Raw genomic sequence first — 26,276 nt, forward strand, 5'->3', positions numbered from 1 at the left:
AGTGTTTTTCGTGCAAAACGAATGCTTGGAATGGATTCAGAATCATGAAACCCCCCCCTAGTTTGACATGTCACATGCTACTTAAAGTATGATGAAACTATGGTGGTAAAGTATACAAAAATGGCCTTAACAGTTTCACGATGTTTCTGGCAGAGCAGACCTCTCATTCTGTGGACCTTAATGACCAAATGAATAGAAATAACACATACAAAGTATGTCAGGATATCACAGGTTAATCGTTGAGCTTTTGGGCCTGTGGCTCCCCGGCTATATTTTATGGCCTTGACAGCCCATACATCCAAACAGAAAAGTCCTATCTGATTGCATTAAATGACATTAAACTCAGACTTCCACATTTTTGCAGACCCAGAGTAGGCCCTTCCCCATAGTGCACTTTTCTTGCTAAAATTGTTTCTGTACACCAGCTACTTTGAATTTATAATGAATGGACGTAAGGGTGCACGTTGGATTCATCACATTAACGACTTCACCTTTACATTCGTAGTTTGTACAATGGTGCTACATTTTGTCTGCACCTGGAACATGACGGCACATTGAGAGGAAAATAAATGTGCAAAAAACTTTATTACACATGACAGAATGACACAAATGACCTGCTGCTAAGACATCAGAACAGGAAGAAGAGAACGAAGCAGAGAGCACAATCATTTTGAATACTCAATGTAGAAACACGACAGCACAACTGCACAGTATAAGCCACTGTGTTCCTTTAACTGCATGTAAAACATGTACAGTATCTGAGAGTTACGAGGGTTGTGATGTACCCCACAATAAGCTGACAATGCTTCTCTTTTTGCCATCTTTCAACTTTTTTTTATTCAACACGAAGCAGGGTAAGAAACTTGTTTTTGCCTGATATTTCTACTTTTTACTGCTGCCAAAATAGACTTGAATATCTCAAAGTCTCCATTCAAATGATGCATGCAAAGGTTTGACAGTTAAGTAATAGAAAAGCATGATAATCAGGGTATACCACCTGCCTACCAATCGGTTGTGTTACGGAGTGATATACTGAATGCCCTATAGGGAGAGCTGAGATGAGTAAGGAATTCCTAGAACTGGGATATTAAACAATTATGATCAAATCAAAAGCACATATAGTCGCACGTCTGTTAGACAGCAGTAGTTCAGATATGAATAGGGCCCGAAACGCAGTTACTGTATTGTTAAACTGCCGTCTGTCATTTCAAGATCGCTGTCCGATATACACATAATTGTATACTAAGAACTTATTTAAAGAAAAGCTGGTGTTTTAATGAGATATTCACATAAATGAGGATACTCACAACAGGCAACATTACAATACATTTTACACAAAATTTACAGATTAAATACTGTAAGCGTAATGTATTATAACAAATAACGGTGTTATAAGATTTCTTCATGCGTGTGATTTAAAGCATAATCCACCACGATTGCTTTTAAGCAAAGAAGCATAATGGGGAAACAATGTAGCGTACCACAACCTAAACATAAATTCTATACCATATATAATTAAGTGCTCCTTACAATATCACCACTGATGAAACTAAGCAACCATTGGTTAAGAATGTTACATCCGAGTATGTTTATACTGCATAAACAGCAAAACATTGCACATATCCTCTAATATAAATTGACGGTTGCAAAACGTTTCTCAAGCTGTCAGTGTCAATGTTTGTTAGAGTATCTAACTTTCCAATGTATAATAAAGACCAATTTTTGGCCTTCGTAAGCAATGTTATGTTGAGCGCTATTAGCAGATATATACAATATTGCAATATGATAAGCCTGAAGGCACTTTATGATGTGTGTGGGGTTAATACACAGGACCTTATACCCACTTTATGTATTTCCTGTGCCAAAAATAACTGAAGCTCAATGTTGTGAGCTTGTAGATGGGCTATTTTGCTGCAGGACCCTGTCGTGTGACTACAAGTATAATCAGGCTAGATCTGTTCTTGATCCTTGTGCCGTTAACCTAAGGTAAATGCATACGGAAAAAATCTGGCTCCAATATTTGAGGACTGGGAGAAGGTGTATTAATGTAGCCTAATTATACAGCCAGCGATGATAAAAAGGGATAGCAGCAGGATAGGTTTCCAAAAGGAGCATAATGGAGGGGGCAGCGCGGTCACTACAGTCTAACTTCAGTCTTCAGGTATCGTTTCAATACTACCATTATCCACTTGCTTTAATGTCTGTTCTGCTTTCACCTGCTCACTGATCTCAGGGGAGGGCCATGGTTTAAAATGCAACAACACAGGCTGTTCTCGCCTTAGGCAGGTGCACCCTGTGAGCCATCTAGACAACCGACCACCAAGAACTACAGATCCATGAGGGAGTGATTGTCTATGATTATGCAAACGAATAAATGAAAAACATAAATCGATCACATTAAAATTATAGGCTTGACCGGTCTCAGAATGTAAGCCTAGCCTACATAAGGCCTATTAATCTAAAGAAAGTTGAAACATCTTCAAAGGCTGTTTTGGGGCAGTACTGTTGAACACTGACGTTTTGGGAATGCTAAAATGCTTTTAATAAGGCCAGATTAATGAGCACGGTATCTTAGGGACAGTAAAGCAATCGCAGTCACAATTACCATGTGCATCTGTTGAGCAAGTTCACTCCTGGACTTTGCTAACTGAAAAGTATCGCAGAGCGACAATGAAATAGGTTAACCAGAGATATCAATATCTCCTCTGCTCCGAACAGTTTGTCTCCCTCCTCCTAATGGGCTAGCAAAGCAATACTACAGTTCTGCTGTGCATACCAAAAGAACATTATGCTTCCGTTTGTTTGTTTGTTTTTCTCAGAATAATAAAGCATATCATCTTTTAATCCTTGCAGGGACTTTGAATGAGAGATGAAAGTGAGTGCAAAGTAAGCAGATGTAGCACGGTCTTGGTGGGGAGGAGGGTCGAGTGGGTGAGATAGATTGAAGTGTCCATCATCTCTAGGTGGTCTTGACCAGGTCATAGACATGGATGTGAAAGTCATCATCGTATTTGATGTAGTAGACAGAGGGTTTGGCTGGGACCTGGTAGATGACCAGGCCTGTTCTCTTCACACCCTTGTCGGTAACATACTCCACCTGTTTCCCCACCAGGCTCTCTGTCTCCTCTCCGGGCTTCCTGTCTGCTGGCAACAGGTGCTTGTTCTCTGAGAAGAGACGAGAAGGGACAAAATATCAAGGACGCATTCTCACCTGTACTTCGGTAGACTCAGTGAGATTGGGGGGTGAAGTTGCATCATTCTTGCACTTTAATTATCTGCGTTTGCATTCACACTGCACTGTGTCAACCACAGCAGGGGACTTTATCAAGGTGTTTAATTCATAAAATTACAGTGAAATCTATGGTGTCAAAATTATACTTTGAGTAATAGTTAGGACGTAAAGTAAGGGTAACGTGGCTGCAGTGTGTCGTTGGGGACTGGACGTTACCGTGTGTGTGTGTGTGTGTTCTTTTGGGCACATTGAGGCACAGCGCAAACGGCAGCGCAAAATGAATCCGACATTTATGTACTCGCATTGATGATCCGATCATATAACATTATTATGCATATGCCATGTTAGCTACAGTTAACATAGATTATGCTGAGCTAAACATTAATTTTGAAGTATTTATTTTATTTATTTAAAAAAGATGAAGAAAGTCCCCACTACACACACAGTGACAGACAGACATCTGCCACATTGTTTGCTTCATTTCCTTTATTTGATGCGGATTGCATTCACACCTGCAGTGAATCGAAGTAGGGTGCGCTTGGAAGCAAAGCGAAACCCCTGTTTTTTGGCAAAGTAGAATGTGTTTGTTTGATCCGCACCAGAATTCGGATTAGCCTTCACACTTGGTGCGAAAGCGACCTAATTCTGTGTGCCATGGATACCAGGACAGCACACTACACTTGCCAAATCAGAGCTGTTATCACACAATGTAACTTTGTAACACAGTCGTTTCTTGATTTCATTTTCAAAACAGACAAAAATGGTATAATGAATTTGATTTGGTGTGTCAAAGGGCATGCATTGACAATAGTATTGTCAAAGCTTGCTAAACTGGTAGACCTAAATCAAATGTACCCTCAAGCTAAGCACTGGCAGTATACAGATTTGGCAGTATACAGATTTGTATGGCGAAATACAGTTATGAGCAGAGCTCTCAGTGGTTTTATCCCCCAGGGCCTCACGTCTGAGATTAATATTGATATACAGACATGAGAATCGATTAGAAGACAGACAGACTAGACAGTTGAGGCTAGTGGCACAAGTGAAGTCATGTGACTGTAGAACTGTATAAGACAAGGTATCATGTAGTATACAGTACTGGTGTAGTATGCAAGCTGCAATTTACAAATATAGCACTCTGAACATCATCTGACTGCAGATTTGTCCAGAGGGTGTTGAAATGCTGCTCAGCTCACGGCTGCCTTGTCAATAGTGGGTTGAGATACAAAGGAATACAATTGTATAAAGCTGTGCCATGCACTAGTCTGTTATATTCTCACTGGCAATACTTCAGTGGCGGGAGGGTTGAATCTTTGTTGTATGTTCTTTGGTGACACGCACATGAGTTGTGGGCACTTTGAACCTTTGTTATAATACTGTAGTAAGCTCAATGTGTGAGGTATGGATCTTTGTTAATCAATGTACCTACTTATCTTTCGTTGTGAGGTATGGATATTTAACAGAGCCATTTCCAGTGGCGGATGGCAATGGCCACCCCTGGAATGAGGTGCCCAATGAGGTGAGGTGCCAGCCCAGGTGCCACCCATTATCACAGTATATAGTCATTACACAACGGGACGCAGGGTGTTCATTCTTGTTCGTTCTGAGTGCTGTCTTAACGTTAAGTGACTCAACAACTCAACAATGACGGTTACAATGAAGTATCATTGCAAACTGCGACTGTAGTGGCATCTTTGCTACTTTATATAGATTAGTTTAGTTATACATGGGATGAACGATCATTTGAATACATTTCAAACTCTCTCATATTCTGTGTTACCGTTTGTAATGTTTGGGGTTCCCATTGGAAATATTACAGGATTACGGTGTATTAGACAGTAATATTGTGTGGGATTGTGTGGTACTAAACAGCACTTACATTTCTGTTACAAATGAACTGCAGGCAGTCCGAAATTAAACCATTGCGGGCACGCGTGGCAAATCCAGCAGAGGGTGTGGGACAACATGCAGGGACTGTTTTCGGACAGTTAATAGACGATACTTGTGTCAGTTGTGCGAAGTATGGCTCTTTGTTAATGGATGATTCATTTTCTCTGTTAATTGACAATATGTACATTACTGGTGCGAGGTGATGGGGCTTTATTAACTGCCATTACCTGCTTCAGCTGTGCATGAATCTTTTATTGTATGCTCATATCCAATACCTGCTTCTGGCAGAATCCGTAGGTCTCCATCAGCATAGTCGTCCCACAGCTGGTACATGTAAAGCACTGGGTCCTTCTCATAAGTGATATAATACCAGTTGGTCATAATTGGCGCTCTGGAGAGGACCATGCCCCTCCATTCATTTTTCTCTCCATCCTCCTTTTCAAAAAGATGTTCCACCGCTTTACCAACCAGTTCTTCTGCCCCATGAGGCACCTTGATCTTGTTGTTTACTAAGACAAAAGAACATATGAAATGAATGTGAAAGTTAACATCACATTGAGGTCAGCGACCTGTTCCCATACCTCTCCCTCACAGGTCAATGTCCTGTTTTGACAAAACAGTGCATGCAAAACACGATCCAAGCTCCTTTGGTTTAACTAAAGCTACGGCAAATCAAAATGCCTTGGTGTTCATTAGCACTTAAACATTTACTCAATACAAAGTACGTAACATACAGACAACAGTATTAAAAACACCTACGGTATTAACACTCACCAACTTTTTCAGTCAAGACTTGGAGGTTTGATACCCTCTCATCCTTGAACAGTTCAATGCCATATACGCAGTCAAAGCCATCGTACTTGACCATGAAGAGAGATGGGTTAACGCTGAGCCTGTCAAGAACAGTTCCCTTCCATTTGCTTTGGTTCCCTTTCTCACGCCAGTTGTGTTGAATACGCAGTCCCAGAATACAGTTGGGATCAGGGGTTACTGTGTCACTCAGTTCCCCGCTACTCCGTTTTCTGGAAAGACAGTGTGTGTGTGTGTGTGTGTGGGGGGGGGGGGGGGGGGGGGGGGTGAAAAGACAGCTTATAAACAGAACAGCTTAATCAAGTCAGATACCTGATGAATACATGTCCACTTGTGTGGAACATATAGAGCTTGATTTAGCTTATCTCTTAAGGGATGTCACTGCTTTTGAAAATGACAAAGAATGTGTTATATGTGGCTGTTTAGAGAGAAGGATGGAATTTTTTGCACAAAGGAAATTCCTTTTTTAAGCCTTCCTTGTAGTGTTCACTTGAAAATAAACACCACCAGTCACACGTCTGATATAAAATCCTGGCAGTGAATGTTGTGTAACTGGTTCAACCACTTAATTATGAAACCAGACAAAACTTTTCCTCTTTATTGTCATATATATACGATAACCAGCAATAATGGCTTCATATGACATGGATTCATGCTTCTACATACCTCCCTCGTTTCTTGGACATGCCTCCAAAATGCAAAGGCTGGTGAATGAGAGAGAGAAGCAACAGATGTATTATATATATTGTTTTAAGTGAGTATGAAAGCTGTCATGCATTCAGACAGGCCTCTACTTTAGCTGAAAACAAAGCTAGCCTACTTAATAAAGACCAGCAGCGACCAGCTGTAGCCTACACAGCAGCAGGGACTGACAACCATTCCAGCCAATGGCTTGGCGCGACGAAATAACTTCCTGGTTATTTCCCTGAACTACACACATTCATGGAGGTCACTGTTTGTAATGTACATAATTTTAAAGCAGCGCGGCCTTGCTCGTCTGGTTCAATTACAGGTTATACATAACATGCTCGTTGTTCAATCACTGTTTGACTACAAGTGTATATCACTGCTGGATCAGGAGGAAAACGAGCCAGTTAAACAGGCTCTCTGTGACACACAACTTCAAGAAAACACGTCAGCCATGATCTCACTGTATCTGAAAAATTACAGTACATAGCCGGCTGGATTTGTCGCAGCTATTGTCTCAGTGCTGCTGCGATATTACCTTGCAGAGGTAAATGCACTGCACTGCTCAATGTTACTCAAAACTAAGGTCTACCCGGCTCGGAGTAAGGGCAACAACATCTACACCACATAATCTTTCGATGGCAATAGGTTATCAATAATTCTGGTCTGTTCGAGCTGCTCACCTCAATGCAGATGTTAAGGAAAGTAGCTGCTGCTATATCTGTTTCATACCCTCGCTAAAACACACATCATCACGATCCGGATAGAAATATATCGTTGTAGTTTAACTTAGACATATCATATAAATACCTTTACGCCGATTTCATATCAGTATTGTTAAGTTCTTCTAGCAGCAGAGAAATGTGGCTACATACAACCACAACCCGCCCATGCAAACCTCGCGAAACCTAAGGAAAATGGGAGGACGGAGCACAAAAAGAACTACATTTCCCATTATGCTTTTAGCTGCAATGACTGCACACGAGGAGAATGTGCACGCAATGAACATTGGGATATGATGTCCATAAGCGTAAGCGTTCTACTTGTAGGCTTCGCTTACTGGATCATTGATTTAAATGGGCAGACCTTATATACTCTAAGGGGCAGACAAGTCACAATAATCCGTGTACCTTTCCTTGTTTTCTTTTGGGTCGTCTTTTTAAGGCAGTTCACCATGTCATGTGATATGTTTGTTTGTTTGCGTGCGTGTGTGAGGGAAGAGTGAATAGGTAGGCCTAGTCAAAATGTTGTTTTACTTATGTTGACTGACTTTGTGTGTGTGTATATATATATGTGTACACACACACACACACACACACACACACACACACACACACACACAGCAATATATACAGAAATCTTTATTTAATATAACACATTGAGAATATAAAACAGATTAAAATGAAAAATGCCAATAAACTTTTGCATAAATAAAAATAATTTGTGCAATTTATTGACAAATTACTGATTACTTAGAAAACTCAGACCGTCAATCTTGGCTAGATCTTTTAATTTAGCATTTAAATTAGAGATACAGAGTAAGACAAAAGTAGATACAGGAATAATATAAAAAAGCACCATCAATAATGAAGCAACAGAACACAGTAGTGTGCACCTATCTAGCCTGTACTATGCAGAACACAACCAAATCAGTGTCATCACAGTATCTCGCCCAACAAGCACAAATACATATGCAACATGGTATACACAGTATACCCCAAATACTAAAGCCTGCATTGCATGTAAACAAAACAAACACATCCAGTGTCCATACAGTGTCCTGCCACAAGCTTAGCAAAGGATACGCAATCTTAACATGACTATCATGTCAGGACCTTCATTAGTAGTGCAGACAGAAGAGGAATTGTTTACTGCACTCTCCTGTCTGACTTAAGCAGGACAGCACACTAGTAGTCGCCTGGCTAATAAGCCAGACTAATATCACACAGGCAATTCTTTTTTGCCAACGGCTGATTCGGTCTGGCTTATTAGCCAGGCTACACTAGTAGACACTACACAGTAGTAGTACTAGTAATAGTAGTAGTATTGAAATGTTTCAGTGCTTCTTGGACCCTCATGTAGGGCTGTCATGATCATGAATTTGTAGTTAATGATTGATTGTCATACAATTAATTTAAATTAATGGTTGTATTGTTGTTTTCTGCATTGAACATTGGAACCTCTACTGTAAATACAATTACATTTCTGTTTGACTTACAATTTGTAAACAAAATGTGCACAGGGCAAATATGACAAATAACTGACAATGACCAATAATCTAAATAAATAATGTACTATGGCTAAAACAAGTTATACAATTCTACACTTAAAAAAAAGGAGAAGAGAAAATCAACAATCTACCAGCTTACAACACATCACATCGCACATCACAAGTTAAGTTTTAACCCATTATACCGGGAACTCCTAGTATACCTTTCAATACGCCTATACGGGAACCTCTTTTGGGGTTGTTGTTGCCATGTACAGTATGTTGTACATATTGTACATTTTAGAATTAACCTCAGGTCTAAATGGGTTAATTAAAAAACCACTATGTAACTTTCCTCTTCTATGATGGATTTTAACCCGCTTTCCTACGCAAGTGCTGACATTTTTACCATTGAGCTAAAAGAGCCTGCCTGCTTGATCAGGGGGGAAATTGAATCTTGACCATCATGTCAAAATCTGTGTCAGATCCTGTGTCTAGGTAAGACATGACCTTTGGGCCTGGGCCATGGCTCAGTGGTCCAGGCACCTTGGCTGGTAATCCAGTCTGGCAGTGTGCCGCGGGTTCGACTCCCGATCCCGACGGCCTTAATGCATGTCTTCCTCCCCATCTCTCTCTCCCCATTTCCTGTCAGCCTACTGTCTGTCCCTCCATAAAAATATATAAAATAAAGGCGAAAGCCACAAAAAAAAAAACGAAAGACCAGGGAAACAAAATACAACCACCCCAAGTGTACAAGTTATATTATATTAACATACTCTACCATACAGATTGGACAAATTAAAATGTATAAATGTAACATCGTGCCGCTTTATTTTTCAACAAATGAAGATGATTTAGATGATTATGCAAAATATTTGCGCTAAACTCAAATAATTGCCATCATACGATTATGTAATTATCGTGTACACCTTTTGAGATGATTTTTATGGGTAACCATTTTACCACACTTGTTGCAAAAATAAGGTTTCTCCCCCGTGTGAGTTCTCATGTGAACTTTAAGGTTTATATTCTGAGTAAACAATTTCGCGCAGACGTGGCACGTGTAGGGTTTGACGCCAGTGTGGATTCTCATGTGCACTTTAAAATTCGACCTATCAGCAAACATTTTACCACATTCAGGACAACGGTGACGTCTGATGTCGGTGTGAGTTTTCATGTGGAGGTTAAGGTTCAAGGTGTCATTAAACAATTTCCCACAGACAGGACAGGAGTGAGGCTTTACGCCGGCGTGAGTTCTCATGTGAACGTTAAAGTTTGAGCGGTGATTAAAACATTTCCCGCAGACAGGACAAGAGTGAGCTTTTACGCCGGTGTGAATTCTATAGTGAACAGCCAACTTGTCTCTGCCGGCAAACTCTTCGTCACATCCGGGACATTTGAAGGCTTTCTTTCCTATATGACTCCCCTCCACGTGTTTCACCAGGTCCGAGTACGAGAGGCACTGCTTTCCGCAAAAACGGCAAACCTTTTGCTCCATGCAGAAAATGTTGTCGTCAGTCTGGCTGAACGTCATGCCTGATCCTCCGCTCTCGTTACATATGTTTGTGACGCTGTGGTTTGCCATCACAGTTTCCGTAGTATAAGAAGGGATCAGCTGACCGTCACTGGTGAATTTCTGAACAAATGCATTTTTTCCGCCGTTGAAAATACTGTTCTCAGAGTCTGGAACAATGCTGAGGTCCACCTGTTCCTCTTTTACTTGTGGGGACAGTTGCTGGATGGCCTCATCCTCCTCACTGAACATTAGCTCCTGTCTAGGTAGCACTGCCTCAGAGACTGGCTGGAAATCTGACAGAGAGAGCAACGATTACTATGAACATGTACTGTAATGAAACAACAAAAAGAAAACTGATACACGTTATCATGTTAGTCTATAAGGGGTCTTCAATGTTTTATTCAGGCCAAGGACCCCTCAGCTGAGAGAGAGAGATCAGAGCAGGGACCCCCACTACTACTTTTTCATAGATCGCTTTATAGACTTTTTTAAACCTTCAATACTTAGTAAACTTTACCTTTCACTCTGTACTTGGTCTGCCGTTTTCTCCCGTCAAATCAAACCACTTTGCTGAATCTAGCTGATCTACAGGCTCACAACTCGAGGCGTTGTGTGCTGCTATTTTTGGCTAATGTTCTCCTCAGAATAGGGATGCTACTGTAGGGTTCAAGTGGCTAATGTTCTCCTCAGAATAGGGATGCTACTGTAGGGTTCAAGTGGCTAATGTTCTCCTCAGAATAGGGATGCTACTGTAGGGTTCAAGTGGTTAATGTAAAAAGAGTATCCTATCACGCCAAGATTTGGCGGCCCCCTCTGTAGTAACTCTGAGGACCCCATTGGGGTCCCGGACCCGCTGTTGAAGACCCCTGGTCTATAACAACAACTCATTCCAGTCATATGATAGAAATGTAAAAGTGTTAAATGTAAAGCTAGTTTTACCCGCTGTCTGTTCCTCTTTTACTTGTGGGGAATAATGTTGAACAGCCTCATGCTCCTCCTCACTGGATATCAGCTCCTGTCTATCGTTGAACTGTTGTAAAGGATGCACGTCCTCATTGACTGGCTGGGAATCTAACAGTGAGAGCAAACAATTACTTGAACATTTGGCCAATAATATCTGATTAATTGCATGGTCAAATCAATCGATATATTACTGGTATTGCAATAGATGATGATTCACTTTATTATCAATTAGATGCACTGTTTAGGTACATACATACATATACATACATACATACCTACATACATACATACATACATTTCATGTTTAAGCTAATATTGGCCGATATACAGATGTGATTAATTATTAATTGTACATCCTTTAATACTAGTCTAGATTAGTTTTCTGTGTTATTTTCTTTCTCTGCCCATTCTTTCTTTCTTGAAACTGCATGACAGATAATTTTACCCGCAAATTTTGTTTTACAGGATTTCGACTTTTAGGTTTATGTGTCGTTAGACAGTTGACAGCAACACATCACCAATATGTCAAGCACTAATGTATTAAATATACGACCAAGAAGGAAGGTAGTTTTTATGATAAAAAACAAACAAGTAGGCCTAAATATAATCACACTTTCATGAGTTCACTACCAACTATTGTTTATTATTGAAGCTAAAACCTCGTATTAGGACTGGAGCCATTATGAACATGTTATGTTGGCGATATTATTTTTGGACACTTGGTGGCGGGCTTTTAGAGTCACAGCAGCACTGGGTGTGTGGTATTTACTAGTGGGTCACACACACAGGTGCAGTGATCATGAGATCGATCACGCCAGGGAATGGGGAGCGACAGACATTCAAAAGAACAATCGCTTATGAATGGTAGGCTATGTTCATTTCAACTGCACAACTCTGTCAATACATACACCCAAACCAAATTGGACATCCACATGTTATGTTTTTGTGTTGCACTGCAGCAGCACACACAAACATAACATAATGGATGTCCAATTTATTGTCCACATGGTGTGTTGTTGTGGTGAGTGCAGCTCACCACAACACAACATCCCAAAACAGGAACTGTCACAAATTCTCACAATCGCCTTACTTTGCCTAAAAGATGGATGAGTAATTCGTACCTATTCTGTACAGGTGTGTGTGAGGCTGTACTGTGTTCAGTTGTAGTAGATCTTGTTTCAGCTGTTCCACCTCCCACTTGGACTGAACAACTTGCTCTTCATATTCACTGATGGTTTTCTCAAGCACACCAAAGATCTCCTCAGCAGCCGCTGTCAGGCGTGCCTGGATAAACAATCTGAGCTGTTGAGATGACATTTTTGGAGCACCGATACCGACCGACCGCTCAAATCAAATCGCTGTTGTACAGCTTTGTGTTGTTATTGTCATTGGTTTCTGCTTCCGGGCCATGTACAATTTGTAGCCGCTATTGCCATCTGCTGGCCTGGATAGATGGTCGTTTTTGCACCGCAAAATAATAGTGCACATTTTTTATTTGTCATCTCTCATACAGGCACAAGAAGCGAAGTAGCCTACAATGTTGTACTGTCCACAAAGTAGTTACAACTTACAACATCGATGATAATAGTAATAGTAGAAATAATAATAGCAAAGAAAAGCTCAATCTCTTCAGTATATTGCAATATTCATTAAGAATCACTCTGATTTGCATCATTATCATAATCAACAATTATACACAATTTAAGGTGTTCACCTCCACCAAAACAAAACACAAGCATAATGATAGGGGAAGACCTAACATTCATAAACCATAAAATAGTTATAATATATCTCTATGGTCTACTAGTACACATAACAACTGCATAGCCAACTCGTCCAACTGTATCACCATATGATACTGTATATCATATGTCAAACAGTATTTACAGGTTTAATAAAGAAATCACATTCTTTAAGCATTATTGGAAGAGAGAGATACACAGTAAACAAAGGTAATAGTTTTTATAGATATTTTGGGACACAGTAGAGATAGAAAGCATCCGGGAGATAGAAACTGTGATATGACACGCAGCAAAGGTCGTTGGAATTGGGACTTTAACCCGCAATGCGTTGTCAGGCTGCATTTGAAGCCCAAACCACATGAGTTGCAACTCCTTGGGACAAAACCGTTTTAAGGTCAATCACACCAACGCAACTCATTGAGTTGCAAGGAGTTGCATTGGTGTTGTTGACCTTTAAACGGTTTTGTCCCAAGGAGTTGCAACTCGTGTGGTTTGGGCCTAATATGCTGTCAGCAGGCGGCGGGCGCCCCAAGGCCTTGTCAATATTATCTCAGATATGCAAGTCACAATGAATTGTTCCTGAACACTTCCCTAACCCATCTCCTGTAGGAGGATGAGCGCATGTAGACATCAGGTCTACCCGGGTTAGCACACTGCCTCCCAGAGAAGGAGACAACACCTGCTGAAGTTCCATCACACACCAAGGGGCCGCCTGAATCCCCCTGTAGAACAGATAACATACAGGTTAGTGACATTTTATTTACTTGTACTGATTGATTGGTCAATTGATTGTTATAGAATAGCATGTATCTTGGCCCATCAGTGAATAAACACAGACATGTCAGCAGTATTTCCAATTTTCAATGCTAGATACTAGATAGAGATGCTCCGATAATCGGCCACCAATCGGTGATCGGCCGATATTCACTCCAAATGACACTGGAGAAAATGTCTTATAAAAGTCAATCAGATATGTATAATAACATTTTGCATCTTTGTGACACGCCTAAACATTCTCCCCTTCCTCCCCACACACACAGTAACAGTTTTGACATATAATAATCGGTATTGGATCGGTATTGGACGATCATGAGAAAAACATTCGGTGATCGGGATCGGTCCCAAAAAAACCTGATCGGAGCATCCCTACATGTACTTCTACTCCACTACATCTCAGAGGCAAATATTGTAAACTTTAGTAACTAAAATGTAGTTACTTGTTACTTTGTTGATTTTGATTATTATTACAAAACATAGTAACCACTTCAGCCCTATATACATTGGCTATTTGAAAATAGCAGATCTACAAGCTCACCGTGTCACAGTGTGACGTGTTGTGAGCTTGTAGAGCTGCTATTTTCAAAATATTTTTATACATTTTAGGCATTTGAAACTTGTGAAATGGGACATTCTGCATATTATCGAGTACTTTTACTTTTGGTCCTTTAAGTACGTTTTGATGTGATATCTTTTACTTTTACTCACCTACATCTTGAATACTGGACTTTCACTTGTAACAGATTATTTCTACGAGTATTGATACTTTTACTTAGGTAAAAAATGTGAGTACTTTTTCCACCACTAGACTGGCTATTAACTGCTGATCACAATTCAGTTATTAGTCGTCATACCGAGCAGAAGCCTTGGATGCCGACAGGTCCTGTGGCACAAACCATCTTCCTGGTGATAAGAACGGTCTCCCATCGACGACGGCACTCTTGCTGTGACAGGACGTTTGCTCCGACCTCTTGTAGCTTGTCAGGGAAGGTGTTGTTGTCCCCTACGTCACCCCAGCCTGCTGTGCTGCACACATTGTCTGGTCCTGGTCCTCGTTGCGACAGAGGGATCACCTTTACCGCACTGGTCAGGTTGGCTTGGCCATCCAGCTGCAGAGACAAGAGTTTTAACAGTTTTAAATTAATTTGGTTCAATCCAAAATAACATATTATCCACCATTTGAATGAACATAAAATATGAGACATTTTGACCACTTTTCACCCAACCTATTTTGGGCATGTCTTATCTACATTAATACCTTCAGTATGTGTATCTAGGAGTTGTTTTGGGAATCTGAAAACGTCCAAACTCAGATATGCTTACCTTAAGAAGCATGACATCATTCTCATGTTCATTGTACTGGGGGTGTTGAATGATTCGGCTGACATTGAATGATTGTTTTGTATCCTCAGGAGCTGACAGGGAGTGGGCTCCAAGAACAACTGTGACTGCTCTGGAAATCGAAACAGGAATGCGGTAAGAATCTTTCAATTCTATCCTGTCATTGTATCATGCTTTAATATCTTCTACATTAATTATCACTCAGAGTCATTCAGAGACAGTGTGGCATGATGCAGCGCGTTGTGAATTATGGATATCATCTTGATTTATTCCACGAACTGTGTGGCGTTTTGAATGAATTCTCACCCGCGTATCCTACAGTGTGCTGCTGTGAGCACAAAGTCCTCCCTCACCAGCACCCCCCCACAGAAGTGTCGTCCTCTCAGCTGCAGGGAGGCCATGTAGGGGCGAGAGTGGGGGGCAGCCTCTCTGCCTCCAACAATATGGGCTCCATGGGCTCCTGGGGAAAAGAATTATGCTTGAGTATTGACCTGTATACCTATACTGCAGTGGTGGATAGCAACAACGTACATGTACTCAAGTACTGTACCGTACTTGAATTGCAAATTTGAGGAATCTTTACTGGAGTATTTTAAAACAATTCAGTACTTTTACTTTTACTCCAGTACATCTCAGAGGCTTTTACACCACTGCAATCATAATTAGGCCTACTTTGTAGATTAACTCGATTTTTATCATTATTACAATTTACAATTACAATTTAGGCATTTAGCAGACGCTCTTAATCCAGAGAGATTTACAGTAAGCAATAACAACATAAGGTAATCAAATGCATAGAAACTGAAATACAAAATACAAAACATGCATTAACCGCTTTTATTCCTATATACCTTGGGCTATAAATAGCCGATCTACAAGCTCACAACTCGTTATTTTAATACACTCGCACCATTAAATATATGAAGGAATAAAGGAGATTATCATTATCAAATGGTTCCTTACCATTTAGGGTGATGAAGAGGAGCAGGGTGAAGATGATTCTCATGGTCTTTGGTCAAATGATGTCTGAGTTCTGTTGAAGGAAAATATATATAATATCCATTGTTCCTCATTACTTACTCTTCCTCATTACTTCTCTTCATTTTGAAACATGTGTGGTTTATTTAGTTGCTACACGAAACCAGTTAAGTGATGAAAGAAGCGCATTTTGAAACTCACGGTTTTAGGATTTCAAAATAAGCTTACAGGAATACTTTTAAGTTTTCACATGCACATGTTGTCTCAGATATGACTATAGATATTATAGTCATCTGAAATATCTGCATTTTCTCTTTAAAGTGGAAGCTCTGGAAGATGTACTCAGCCTTCTGAAAATGTAGAAATTATGTTTTGTATTTACTCATTTTTGTAATGCATCAAGAGCCATATACATTTACAACAACAGTAAAGGTTTTTGGACAGGTTTAAAAAAATTGAATAGAACTTCTTCACACAGACGAGACCCATTGTGAAGACATGCAATTTTGGGATGTTGAAATTGGTTGTGCTTATTATTATTATTATTATTATTTACCTTTAAATTATTGAAAGGATGAGCCCCTTTATTATATCATGTATTCATTCTTCCTCTTTTTCTCTTTCTTCATCAAGTTTTTTTCCCCCCGAGTTGTTCCTCCCCCAATTGAGGGCCTAGGCAGGGGTTGTCGTTATCTGTTGAATGGGACTGTAACAGTGATTAAGCACTATGCAAAGAAATGTGACTGTGTTGACTAAATATTGACTATTAGTTATAATTTATTGTTTTATGATTTGAGCAGAAAAACGGAATATTTCACGACAGAAAAGAATGAGATGATGAACCCATGCTTGTATTAATCAGTACCTCAGTTTATCCACCAGGGGGCGAATGAGAGTCATACATACTACTAGAAGTAGCCTACTAGAGGAGCACTTAGATACAAAATAGTCTGTTAGAGTGAATCCCAATTTCCTTGTTCCTTTAGAAATATTTTGTAAAGAAAATCTCCAAACAGACAATTTATGTTTATGTTTATTGTTTTATTCAATTAGCAAAATCAAACGGTGCAAGTGATTCTCAATTAGCCTACCACCTCTGCAAGCAATTTAAATAACCCAGGAAACATTGATACTTCTGCCATTGCAATGCAGTGTATTCCAACAACAGTTTATGTTGTACATGCATTGACTTTAAAAATCTAACATGTTGATAGGTATCTAAACGGGGGTATGTGAATACTACTTGCTCATACAGTACATAACTCTCACTTGGTTCATACTCAGATTGAATTATCATCATATTGGATCAGAGATCCGAATGAGGAGGGTTTTTGGACTAATAATCAATGTTAATTAGAAAGGGCGGTATATTTTAACTTTGATAATTCAGAAGGTAATCCCAAATGTAAAAATACTCCTAAAGTAATCAGTACAAAGTGGTCATAAGAACTAGCTAGGCCTAGAGCCTTTAACATGCTATAATATTAAACCTTTTTAGAGAAGTTTTAAAAGGTGACCCAATGAAATGGTTTTAAGGGTTGTTGGTTTCATGCTTCCACTTCCTAAATTTATATATATATATATATATAAATAAATGTAGATATATATATATATTTTTATATATATATATATATATATATATATATATATATATAAAAATGTATATATATATATATATATATATATATATATATATATATATATATATAAATTTAGGAAGTGGAAGCATGAAACCAAGTGAGAAATTAACCCTTAAAACCAAATAGATCCCTACGTATACTTTTCCCGTATAAGATACACCAACATAATGCCCAAGACAACCTTATAAGAAGTTGTGTAGAATTTATAAAAGTGATGTCATAAAGTTAACAAAAGTTATCCCATATTCGAAGTTATAAATGACACATGAAATAGTTAACATAGTTAACAAACACTCTCTTACACAGACTGGTAAACAAATGTAAATGTAGGGACAGAGTTGCTCTGGCCTTCGAGACTACAGTTATAGTTTAAGGGAGAATTTAAGTTCTCTATCAGTTTACGGTGAGGGATCATACAATTGATCAGGATATCATAGAATTACCCAACACATGTTTTTTTCTTCATGATCTCTTTGATCCAGGGCAGGTACTTCGACACATCTGTATAGATATTGGGAACATCTGGGTAGTTACAGTAGCTGTTGAAAGAAACGATACCAACCGCTATCCCGTTGCACACCAGAGGGCCACCAGAGTCACCCTATGAGAAAAATATATATATTTTAAATTCAGAAATTAGTTGACAATTTATTTGTAAAGAGATTATTTGGAAATACACACCTGACAGAATCCTTTGTCTGTCCCATACCCCCCTGCACAGATGATATTCTGTGGCAGGGTGTAGGGACTCCATTTCCTTTGGCAAACCTTCAGGTCAATGGTAGACACGTCAACCACTCGCAGGTCATCAGAAACATTGCCACCAGTTTGAGTGTACCCCCACCCTGCTACTATGCACTTAGTCTTTGCCGTGATAGTTTTACTTTTGTTTGGAAGTTTAACTGTTTTCCATGTTTTTCTTTTCTTTTCTTTTTTCTTAGACAGCTGTGAACACAAGGTTGTAATAAATACACAAATTAAATTAGCTTAATATCAGTGATTGCTTTTCTTTTTTCAGTACCTCATATAGGATAGATTAGTATTATTTACCTTCAGAAGCATGATGTCGCTTCCAGATGAGACATTTACAAAGGAACGGTTGTAAATGTCGGAATGTCTGCATTTGAGTACGCTGTATCTCATTGCGGTTGCGCTGTATCTCTTGAGGTTGTGTGTACCAACAACAACACTCATCTTGGTAAATGTCCTGAATAATCAACAAATACCAGTAGTGTTTCTCTTTTAGTGCCAATACGATCATCTGTATACAGTCCTAAGTGAAAAGCAAAACGGTAATAATTAAGAAAGCAAGAAGTAAATCAATAAATATGAACTTACTCATTGTCACAGTGGGCAGCAGTGACTACAAAGTCTTGACTGACTAGGAATCCTCCGCATACATGTTTCCCATCATTCTGCACAGAAGCCATGTACAGCAATGACTTCGCTGATGCCTTTTTCCCATTTATGATTTCACTCCCAAGTGCTAAAAAAGGAAGATGTACCAAACCAATATTTACCAGCTTCTAACATTGTGTTGTCAACATACAAATACTGTGCTGTAATATTCCACATCCACATATAAAGCACTTATTTCTTCTTGCAAATGACTTACCTTTTTGTCCAAGACACATAAGGATTACACAATGCACAAGAACGTCTTTATTGTTCATCATGTCGGTATAGGAGATTCAAATAGGTATAACATACTGTAGGAAGTCACGGCTCTATTTATATTCCAGCCTCTTGGCATCCTGTGTGTGTGGTTTGTACATCTACACATGTGGTCTTATGTAGAGCTTTATTGACAGAGGTCTCAACACTGAGATATACTGTACGTGCCGTTTACAGGGTATCATGCATGTGCAGTGGATGAACTAGTGTAAGGCAGTTTGCGGCAGCGGTGGCCGAACGGTTTGCGGAGCGGTCTTGATACCAGAAGGTCGCCAGTTCGAATCCCCGGACTGGCACGTTAAAATTACCACCGCTGAAGTGCCCTTGAGCAAGGCATTGAACCCCTACCATGAAATGTTCTATGAGCAGGGTGTGGCTGTAAACAAGCATCTCAAGCTTAGTCCACTTCCCTGGGTAAACAAAGAACTTTACTTTGCTTTAAGACATGTGCAATGTCCACAAAATTCCCTGGAGAGCCCTTGTCATTTGTCGGGGTGGGCAACTTTGATGATGGAAAGGACCACTATATATCCACACTCAGTCCAGACGGCCACATTGCATATACTGTACTGTCAAGCAGAAACCGCTGAATGCCCTACTACCTACTTCGTCATTTTATATCACACATTTTCGCTATTTCTTTATTCCTGAATATCTTTTTGCTATTTTTTTTTATTAGAATCCTGAAAAGTTAAATTTGTATTTAATTTCAAATGCATTTAGTTATACTTTATGAACTTAAATACAAATACACTAAACATAAAAAACAGTTTTAATACTAGTCATTAAGCTACAAATACTTGAGATACTTGATACTTGAGAAAGGATGACCTCTAAAGTGGCTGTGTTGACAATGAGACCATACTGGCTGAGATGTCCAAATAGATTCCTAAAATGGGACAGATGTTCTGCCATGGAAGTTCTGGATGTTGTCCAGGAAGACAAAGGGGAATGTAAGGTTTTTAAGCAGTGTATGGTTTTTAAGAAATGTAAGGTTTTTGGGGTGGCGGTGGTTCAGGGGTAGAGTGGCCGGATGGGAAACTCAAGGTATGTAAAGCACCTTGGATAAAGGCGCTATATAAATGCACCATTTACCATTTAAGCACCGAATCAATTAGTCACAGAAAACTTTGCGCTATGTTCTTTGGGCCGAACAGCGTTTGCAGAAATTCAAACAACCCAAATGGGACAGGAGTTGAGCATTATAGCACAAGCATAAGGCTTAATGATAATCACATCCTCCTGTATGGTACCCATATGGCAAAATTGTCACACAGACAATAAGAAAGAATAAAAAAAAAAGAATACATCTAAAATGCAATAGCATTTAACAGATGTGCTCATTCTATCATTTATCATTCTATCATTGAATCATTTTCAAATTGGCATGTGTACGATTTGAAAAGGAAAATGCAATGTGATTTGCTTTTGCTTCATCTCCCGGTGTGCTCATTCTATGACCAAATGAAAACGCAAAAGCAAATAGCATTGCATTTTCATTTTCAAATAGTACACACGCCAATTTGAATATTAAAATGCAATGTTATTTGCTTTTGCTTTTTCATTCTGTCATAGAATGACCACACCTGGAGATGAAATGTAAATGCTATTGCATTATATATTCACTTAAATGTGTTCATTATCTGAAGGTTAAAAAGCATTTCTCTTATTTCATTTGAATATTCTAAATTGCATTTTCATTTGAATATTGCCCACTAATTTGCTGGCATTTTTTGAAAATTGAAATTCAAATGATATTTTATTTATAATTTGAATTGTTTCATAGAATGAGCACATCTGTAGATTAAATGTAAATCCTATTGCATTTTGATTTATTTCTGTCCCAATAAATGCGTTAATGACCTGAAAATGAAAAAGCATTTCTCTTATTTCAATTGACTTTTCATGTTTGCCATTTCATTTGAATGGAAGCCTATGGAAGCTTTATGCTTCCATATGTGCAGTAACTGCAGTTGCTCTAAGTCTCAACTCGATCAAGGTGTCAGACTAGTGACTAATAATACACACCAATATGAGTCATGAATCTTACCCAGAATTTAAATCCTGCAAGTGCTTTTCTTTTTACCATAAATGTAATCTTGACCGTTGCAGACATGACCTTTGACACTATCTAAATGTCTCATTCGAAGAGCAGGAGACAAAGTACAACTACCAGAATTGTATTAACATACAAAATTACATTTTATTCATATAAAAGTTTCAAAGTCCACTTTAAGACATCAAGCAACAAAAAAAAACTGAAAGGTTTTCAGCTTTTATACAAAGATCTTGCCTGCCAAGCTTCCTAAAATGCATACTCGAAAGCAGATGAAATCAGCAAACGTATACTTTTAACAGTGAAATGAAAGTGTATTACAACAACAGCATTGTATATTGTATAGTTCATTGACTATCAAATCTGACATTTTTTCTTCTTCATGATCTCTTTGATCCAGGGTAGGTACTTTGATACATCTGTATAGATATTTGGTAGAGTTGGGTAGTCACAGATGTTGTTATAGTTGAAAGACACAATGCCAACTGCCTTCCCATTGCACACCAGAGGGCCTCCAGAATCACCCTAAGAAACAAAACAAAAACCTCTTGTTAATCATGTTTACTGAGCATTTTATGAGCTTTTCAGATGACCTTAGTAGTCGGCATTGGATGGAGGTTATGTTTTCACCACATTCCATTTGTCTGTGTGTCTAATAGCAATCTGATTCCCGAGCGCGGCGCACGCTGCGGCTCACCGCTCCAAGAGATGGGTCAAATGCGGAGAACAAATTTCACTGCAGTAACGTGTGTGACAAAAATCGTATGACTTTGACTTTGACTTTGGGAACCCATCAGACAAAAAAAAGGAAAAACAGCGCCCTCTTTTCCTTTGACGCATTTGGAAATTGAGAGTCTTGAGAGACTAGTCTAATAGTAATAGCCAAATAACATCAGAGTGGGTGGCTGGATTTCATGAAACCTGGTGGGAATTATTAATGGGCCTCCATTGAAGAGACAATTCACTCTTAGATTGATAATGTAAACTTGTGTTCACGATCAAGGTCAAGGTCAAAGTATTGTCCCTGGGTGGGAATGATGAATAGGCTGGCGGAGGTATGCACTCTACTGAAGGGGTCTTCAAAGTTTTTCAGGGCAAAGACACCTTAGCTGAGAGAGATATGAAGCAGGGACCTATACATATTCATATTGGATTCATGTTACATGTGTATTTTCAGACATTTAACGACTTAAATCCTCAATACTTTGTAAATTTGACCTTTAGCTCGGTACTTGGTCTGCTCCCCCCCCCCCCCCCCCCCCCTCTACAACACCAAACCTCTTTGGCGAAAATAGCCGATCTACAAGCTCGCTTGTATATGCTATTTTCAGCTAATGTTCCCCCAGAATAGGGATTCTAGGGTTTAATACAGTGGTTAATAAATACATTAAAAATGTCCTATTGGGCACGGTGGCACAGTTGGTAGTGCTGTCGCCTCACAGCTAGAAGGTCCTGGGTTCGATTCCCGCTCGGGACGCTGTGGGTGCTGGCGGCGTGTTTCCTCCTCCGCGTCATCAGTGCCCATACCCGAGGCGGGGTTGGCGAAAGGGCCTTTCTGTGTGGAGTTTGCATGTTCTCCCCGTGCCCCCTAGGGTAGGTACCCTCACAAAAAACATGCAGTAATCCTGGTCTCTAAACTGCCTCCCCCTGGCCAGCCGGGGCGCCTGATGGAGGGGAAAGGAACTGGTTGGAATAACGTGTTCCTTCCACGCGCTACGTCCAACCAGGGAAACTCCCCCCTGTCAGGTGTAAAGGAGCAACTTGGACACTCAGGCATGAAGGAAGCATGAGTTCAAGTCCGTTGCTCTCCCCATGTCCCCCATATATGGGGACTAGGTTGGCGGAGGGTGTGTAGAGCCCAGGATCACATTAGATAATTGACACAGGGGTGAAAAAATGGGTTACAAAATTGTGGGATAAAAAAAAAAAGTCCTATCATACAAAGCTGACCCCGCAGTGCCCGCACTATTTCTACCCCCTGTTGAAGACCCATGCTCTACTGAGTGCAGTCGTTCTAGTTCTTTAGAAATCAGTTGACACTATTAATTTGTAGAGGGATGTCATACTGTACACACCTGACAGGCTCCTTTCTTTGTTTCATATCCCCCTGCACAGATGATATTCTGTGGCAGGGTGGCCGGTGTCCTAAGATAGGGACTCCATTCCCTTTGGCAGACCTTCAGGTCAATGGTAGACACGTCAACCACTCGCAGGTCATCGACGGAAACATTGCCACCAGTTTGAGTGCGCCCCCACCCTGCTACTACGCACTTAGTCTTTGCCTTGATAGTTTTATTACTTCTGTTTGGAAGTTTAACTGTTTTCCATGGTTTTCTTTGTTTTCCATGGTTTTCTTTTTTCCTAGACAGCTGCGAACACAAGATTGTAAAAAAGAGAAGATAATTAGCTTAATAACTGTGATATACAGTGTGTATATGTTCCTCTCTTTTCTTCAGTCCTTCTTATTAGGATTAATATATGCTATTTACCTTGAGAAGCATGATGTCTCTTCCAGATGAGACATTTACAAAGGAGGGGTGTCTGCATTTGAGCACGTTGTACCTCATTACTCTCTCATTGATTCTCTTGAGGTTGTGTGTACCAACAACAACACTCATTTTGGTACAATTCCTGAGTACATAATAGTTATTACTTATTACTCATATATATATATTTTTTAAACTGTTTGTATATTGCATATGCAAATATGAAATACAAAATATTGGTTACTTATTCCAACCATTAATCATGTTTCTTGAGTGCGAACAATATGATGTACAAAAAGGAAACTAATTTCTTATTCCAACATTGATGAATTGCACACTTTGAACGTTAACGTTAACCACAATGTTTTACCATGTTTTTTGGATTGTCTAAGTTCATGTTATTGAGTGGTACAATTATAACTTACTGGCAACAGTGGGCCGCAGTGACTACAAAGTCTTGACTGACTAGGAATCCTCCGCATACATGTTTCCCATCATTCTGCACAGAAGCCATGTACGGCACTGACTTCGATGAGGCCTTTTTCCCATTTATGATTTCACTCCCAAGTGCTGAAAAGGAAAAGGCATCAGCAGAGCTCAAAACAATATTGATCAGCTTCTGACATAGTTAGTAATAGTAAGCATTCAAATACTGTACACAGTATAGTCCACAACTCCATATAACCATAATCGCCTCCAAATTTCCACCAAACCAAAACATACCTTTTTGTCCAAGATACATCAGAACAACACCAACCACAAGTGCATGCATATTGTTCATCATGCAGGTAGGTCGTTTGAATGGGACACACACTAGGGAGTCAGACCCCTATTTACATAGCAGACCCTCCATGATCATCTGGGTCATAGATACGTACTGTACTCAGTACTGTATGTGGTTTCTACAGTACATCTAGCGGTACCTCATAGAGACCCCTATTTACATAGCAGACCTTCCCATGATCATCTGGGTCATACACACGTACTGTACTCTGTGGTTTCTACATCTACATCCTCATGTGGTCATATCGTTTTGTATCGGGTGGAAACCTTTTTAATACCTCTCAGGAAAAGGAAAAAAAGAACATGTATTCTTTTTAGTGTAGTTATTTACATGCTCTTTATTGGTCATAATAGTTATGAAACTCACAGACAGACTTACCTTACCCACTTTCAAAATGGCATCAGTTTTTTGGGCATTTCATATTAGGCCAAAAGCTTAAAAGGTTTTAGTGAAAATTGACTAGTGAAAATTGGTCTATTTTCGCTTCTTTTGTGTGACACAAAATAGGGCATTAATTTATGAAACAGCATTAAAAGATGAAATATGTACATATGTTTCTGCCCGACAGCGATGATATGCTCTCTGAGTCTCTGCAGTTAAGTAACAAACCACTCATTTTCAACATTTTACTATGTAATTAATATACCTTAGAGTTGTTGTGTGGAAATAATAAAACAGTGCCCCATGCTGTGTTGCCTAGAACCGGAGGTCTGAAAAAAATCAGTAACATTATGAAGTACATCTCAGTGACATCACAAAGATGTACTTCATAATGTTACTGGGGTTTTTTTCAGACCTCCAGTTCTAGGCAACACAGAATGGGGGGGGGGGGGGGGGGGACTTATTTCCACACCTTTACAACTTTAAGGTATATTAATGACATAGTAAAATGTTGAAAGTTTATGATGATGTAACTGAGGTTGCAACTTAAGGTCTGTGAAATGATCATACTGTATGAATGTGATTCCATTTATGTGTACCAGCTGCTGGATCTGGATATGAAAAAATGTGTGCTGAAGTGTTCAGACTACTTTTCAATAGTTTTAGTAAGTAGGCTATGTTAATAATTTTATCACAATTTGAGTTTGCATTAGAACATTGTTCTAATCACATTAACTGTGATTAACTAATTAATGTAATTAATTAATGCAGTAACTGTGATTAACTGTTAATCTGGTCATAAAAATATAACATTTCATAACCACTATTGATGATGAACAGGATACATCTACACTTTTAATGAAACATAAAGATACACAATTGGAACAAGTTCCAATTGTCTCAAACAAAAAGTAGAAAAGAAGCAATGACTACCGAGTTTTCTCACCACTTTTCTCACCACTCTGGTGAGAACAGTCTGAAATCGCTACCAATTTCCTTTGTCTGTAGAACTTTGCTGAGAAATGAAGATTGCACATTGAAAAACCACAGGGCCCACAGTTTCCACTCAGAATGACTCAGTAAAGATATGATGTTCTCGAACTCAGGAAG

General features: G+C 39.4%; 4 protein-coding genes across 5 annotated transcripts; all 4 read right to left on the reverse strand.

The window, feature by feature from the left end:
• Window positions 1-566: 566 nt before the first annotated feature.
• Window positions 567-7,547, reverse strand: LOC306927053 (spindlin-1-like). The gene is made up of 5 exons (XM_079506670.1): window positions 7,430-7,547; window positions 6,599-6,636; window positions 5,897-6,144; window positions 5,398-5,631; window positions 567-3,165 (listed from the first exon to the last, which is right to left on the reverse strand). Exons 2-5 carry the CDS (start codon window positions 6,616-6,618, stop codon window positions 2,960-2,962), a joined length of 708 nt encoding a protein of 235 aa, XP_079362796.1. The 5' UTR covers window positions 6,619-6,636; window positions 7,430-7,547; the 3' UTR covers window positions 567-2,959.
• A 611-nt stretch (window positions 7,548-8,158) lies between these two features.
• LOC306925951 (uncharacterized protein) lies at window positions 8,159-12,716 on the reverse strand. Of its 2 annotated transcripts, XR_013790329.1 has the most exons (4): window positions 12,429-12,716; window positions 11,284-11,415; window positions 8,636-10,637; window positions 8,159-8,537 (listed from the first exon to the last, which is right to left on the reverse strand). XR_013790329.1 is itself a non-coding variant. In XM_079505126.1 (3 exons), the coding sequence occupies exons 1-3, from the start codon at window positions 12,622-12,624 to the stop codon at window positions 9,745-9,747; spliced, it is 1,221 nt and encodes a 406-aa protein (XP_079361252.1). In that variant the 5' UTR covers window positions 12,625-12,716; the 3' UTR covers window positions 8,159-9,744. The 2 variants fall into 2 exon arrangements, 1 of the variants encoding a protein (XP_079361252.1); XM_079505126.1 differs by having other exon boundaries at window positions 8,159-10,637.
• Window positions 12,717-13,478: 762 nt separating this feature from the next.
• On the reverse strand, window positions 13,479-16,175 carry LOC306925952 (serine protease 57-like). The gene is made up of 5 exons (XM_079505127.1): window positions 16,131-16,175; window positions 15,474-15,627; window positions 15,150-15,279; window positions 14,681-14,935; window positions 13,479-13,771 (listed from the first exon to the last, which is right to left on the reverse strand). Exons 1-5 carry the CDS (start codon window positions 16,171-16,173, stop codon window positions 13,613-13,615), a joined length of 741 nt encoding a protein of 246 aa, XP_079361253.1. The 5' UTR covers window positions 16,174-16,175; the 3' UTR covers window positions 13,479-13,612.
• A 1,938-nt stretch (window positions 16,176-18,113) lies between these two features.
• LOC306926148 (granzyme B-like) lies at window positions 18,114-25,233 on the reverse strand. Its single transcript, XM_079505408.1, has 8 exons — window positions 24,725-25,233; window positions 24,427-24,571; window positions 24,005-24,146; window positions 23,591-23,884; window positions 21,884-22,040; window positions 19,390-19,400; window positions 18,467-18,730; window positions 18,114-18,386 (listed from the first exon to the last, which is right to left on the reverse strand). Exons 1-8 carry the CDS (start codon window positions 24,783-24,785, stop codon window positions 18,225-18,227), a joined length of 1,236 nt encoding a protein of 411 aa, XP_079361534.1. The 5' UTR covers window positions 24,786-25,233; the 3' UTR covers window positions 18,114-18,224.
• Window positions 25,234-26,276: the final 1,043 nt, after the last annotated feature.

Source organism: Electrona antarctica (genome assembly GCF_951216825.1).
Source record: "Electrona antarctica genome assembly, chromosome: 7".
Taxonomy (NCBI): domain Eukaryota; kingdom Metazoa; phylum Chordata; class Actinopteri; order Myctophiformes; family Myctophidae; genus Electrona; species Electrona antarctica.

Bases quoted from the DNA above. Each gene is read 5' to 3' on its own strand.
- LOC306927053 (XM_079506670.1), bottom strand. From the start codon at position 6,618: ATGTCCAAGAAACGAGGGAG. The intron at 5,632-5,896 runs GTGAGTGTTAAT...CTTTTGTCTTAG, and splicing joins AGTCTTGACTGAAAAAGTTG to TAAACAACAAGATCAAGGTG. The intron at 3,166-5,397 runs GTATTGGATATG...GTCTCTTCTCAG, and splicing joins ACGGATTCTGCCAGAAGCAG to AGAACAAGCACCTGTTGCCA.
- LOC306925951 (XM_079505126.1), bottom strand. From the start codon at position 12,624: ATGTCATCTCAACAGCTCAGATTGTTTATCCAGGCACGCCTGACAGCG. The intron at 11,416-12,428 runs GTACGAATTACT...TCTCACTGTTAG, and splicing joins CACACACCTGTACAGAATAG to ATTCCCAGCCAGTCAATGAG. The intron at 10,638-11,283 runs GTAAAACTAGCT...TCTCTCTGTCAG, and splicing joins AAAAGAGGAACAGACAGCGG to ATTTCCAGCCAGTCTCTGAG.
- LOC306925952 (XM_079505127.1), bottom strand. From the start codon at position 16,173: ATGAGAATCATCTTCACCCTGCTCCTCTTCATCACCCTAAATG. The intron at 15,628-16,130 runs GTAAGGAACCAT...TCTTTTCCCCAG, and splicing joins CCTCTTCATCACCCTAAATG to GAGCCCATGGAGCCCATATT. The intron at 15,280-15,473 runs GTGAGAATTCAT...TTCGATTTCCAG, and splicing joins GCACACTGTAGGATACGCGG to AGCAGTCACAGTTGTTCTTG.
- LOC306926148 (XM_079505408.1), bottom strand. From the start codon at position 24,785: ATGATGAACAATATGCATGCACTTGTGGTTGGTGTTGTTCTGATGTAT. The intron at 24,572-24,724 runs GTATGTTTTGGT...TTTCCTTTTCAG, and splicing joins GATGTATCTTGGACAAAAAG to CACTTGGGAGTGAAATCATA. The intron at 22,041-23,590 runs GTGTGTACAGTA...TTTGTTTCTTAG, and splicing joins CAAAGAAAGGAGCCTGTCAG to GGTGATTCTGGAGGCCCTCT.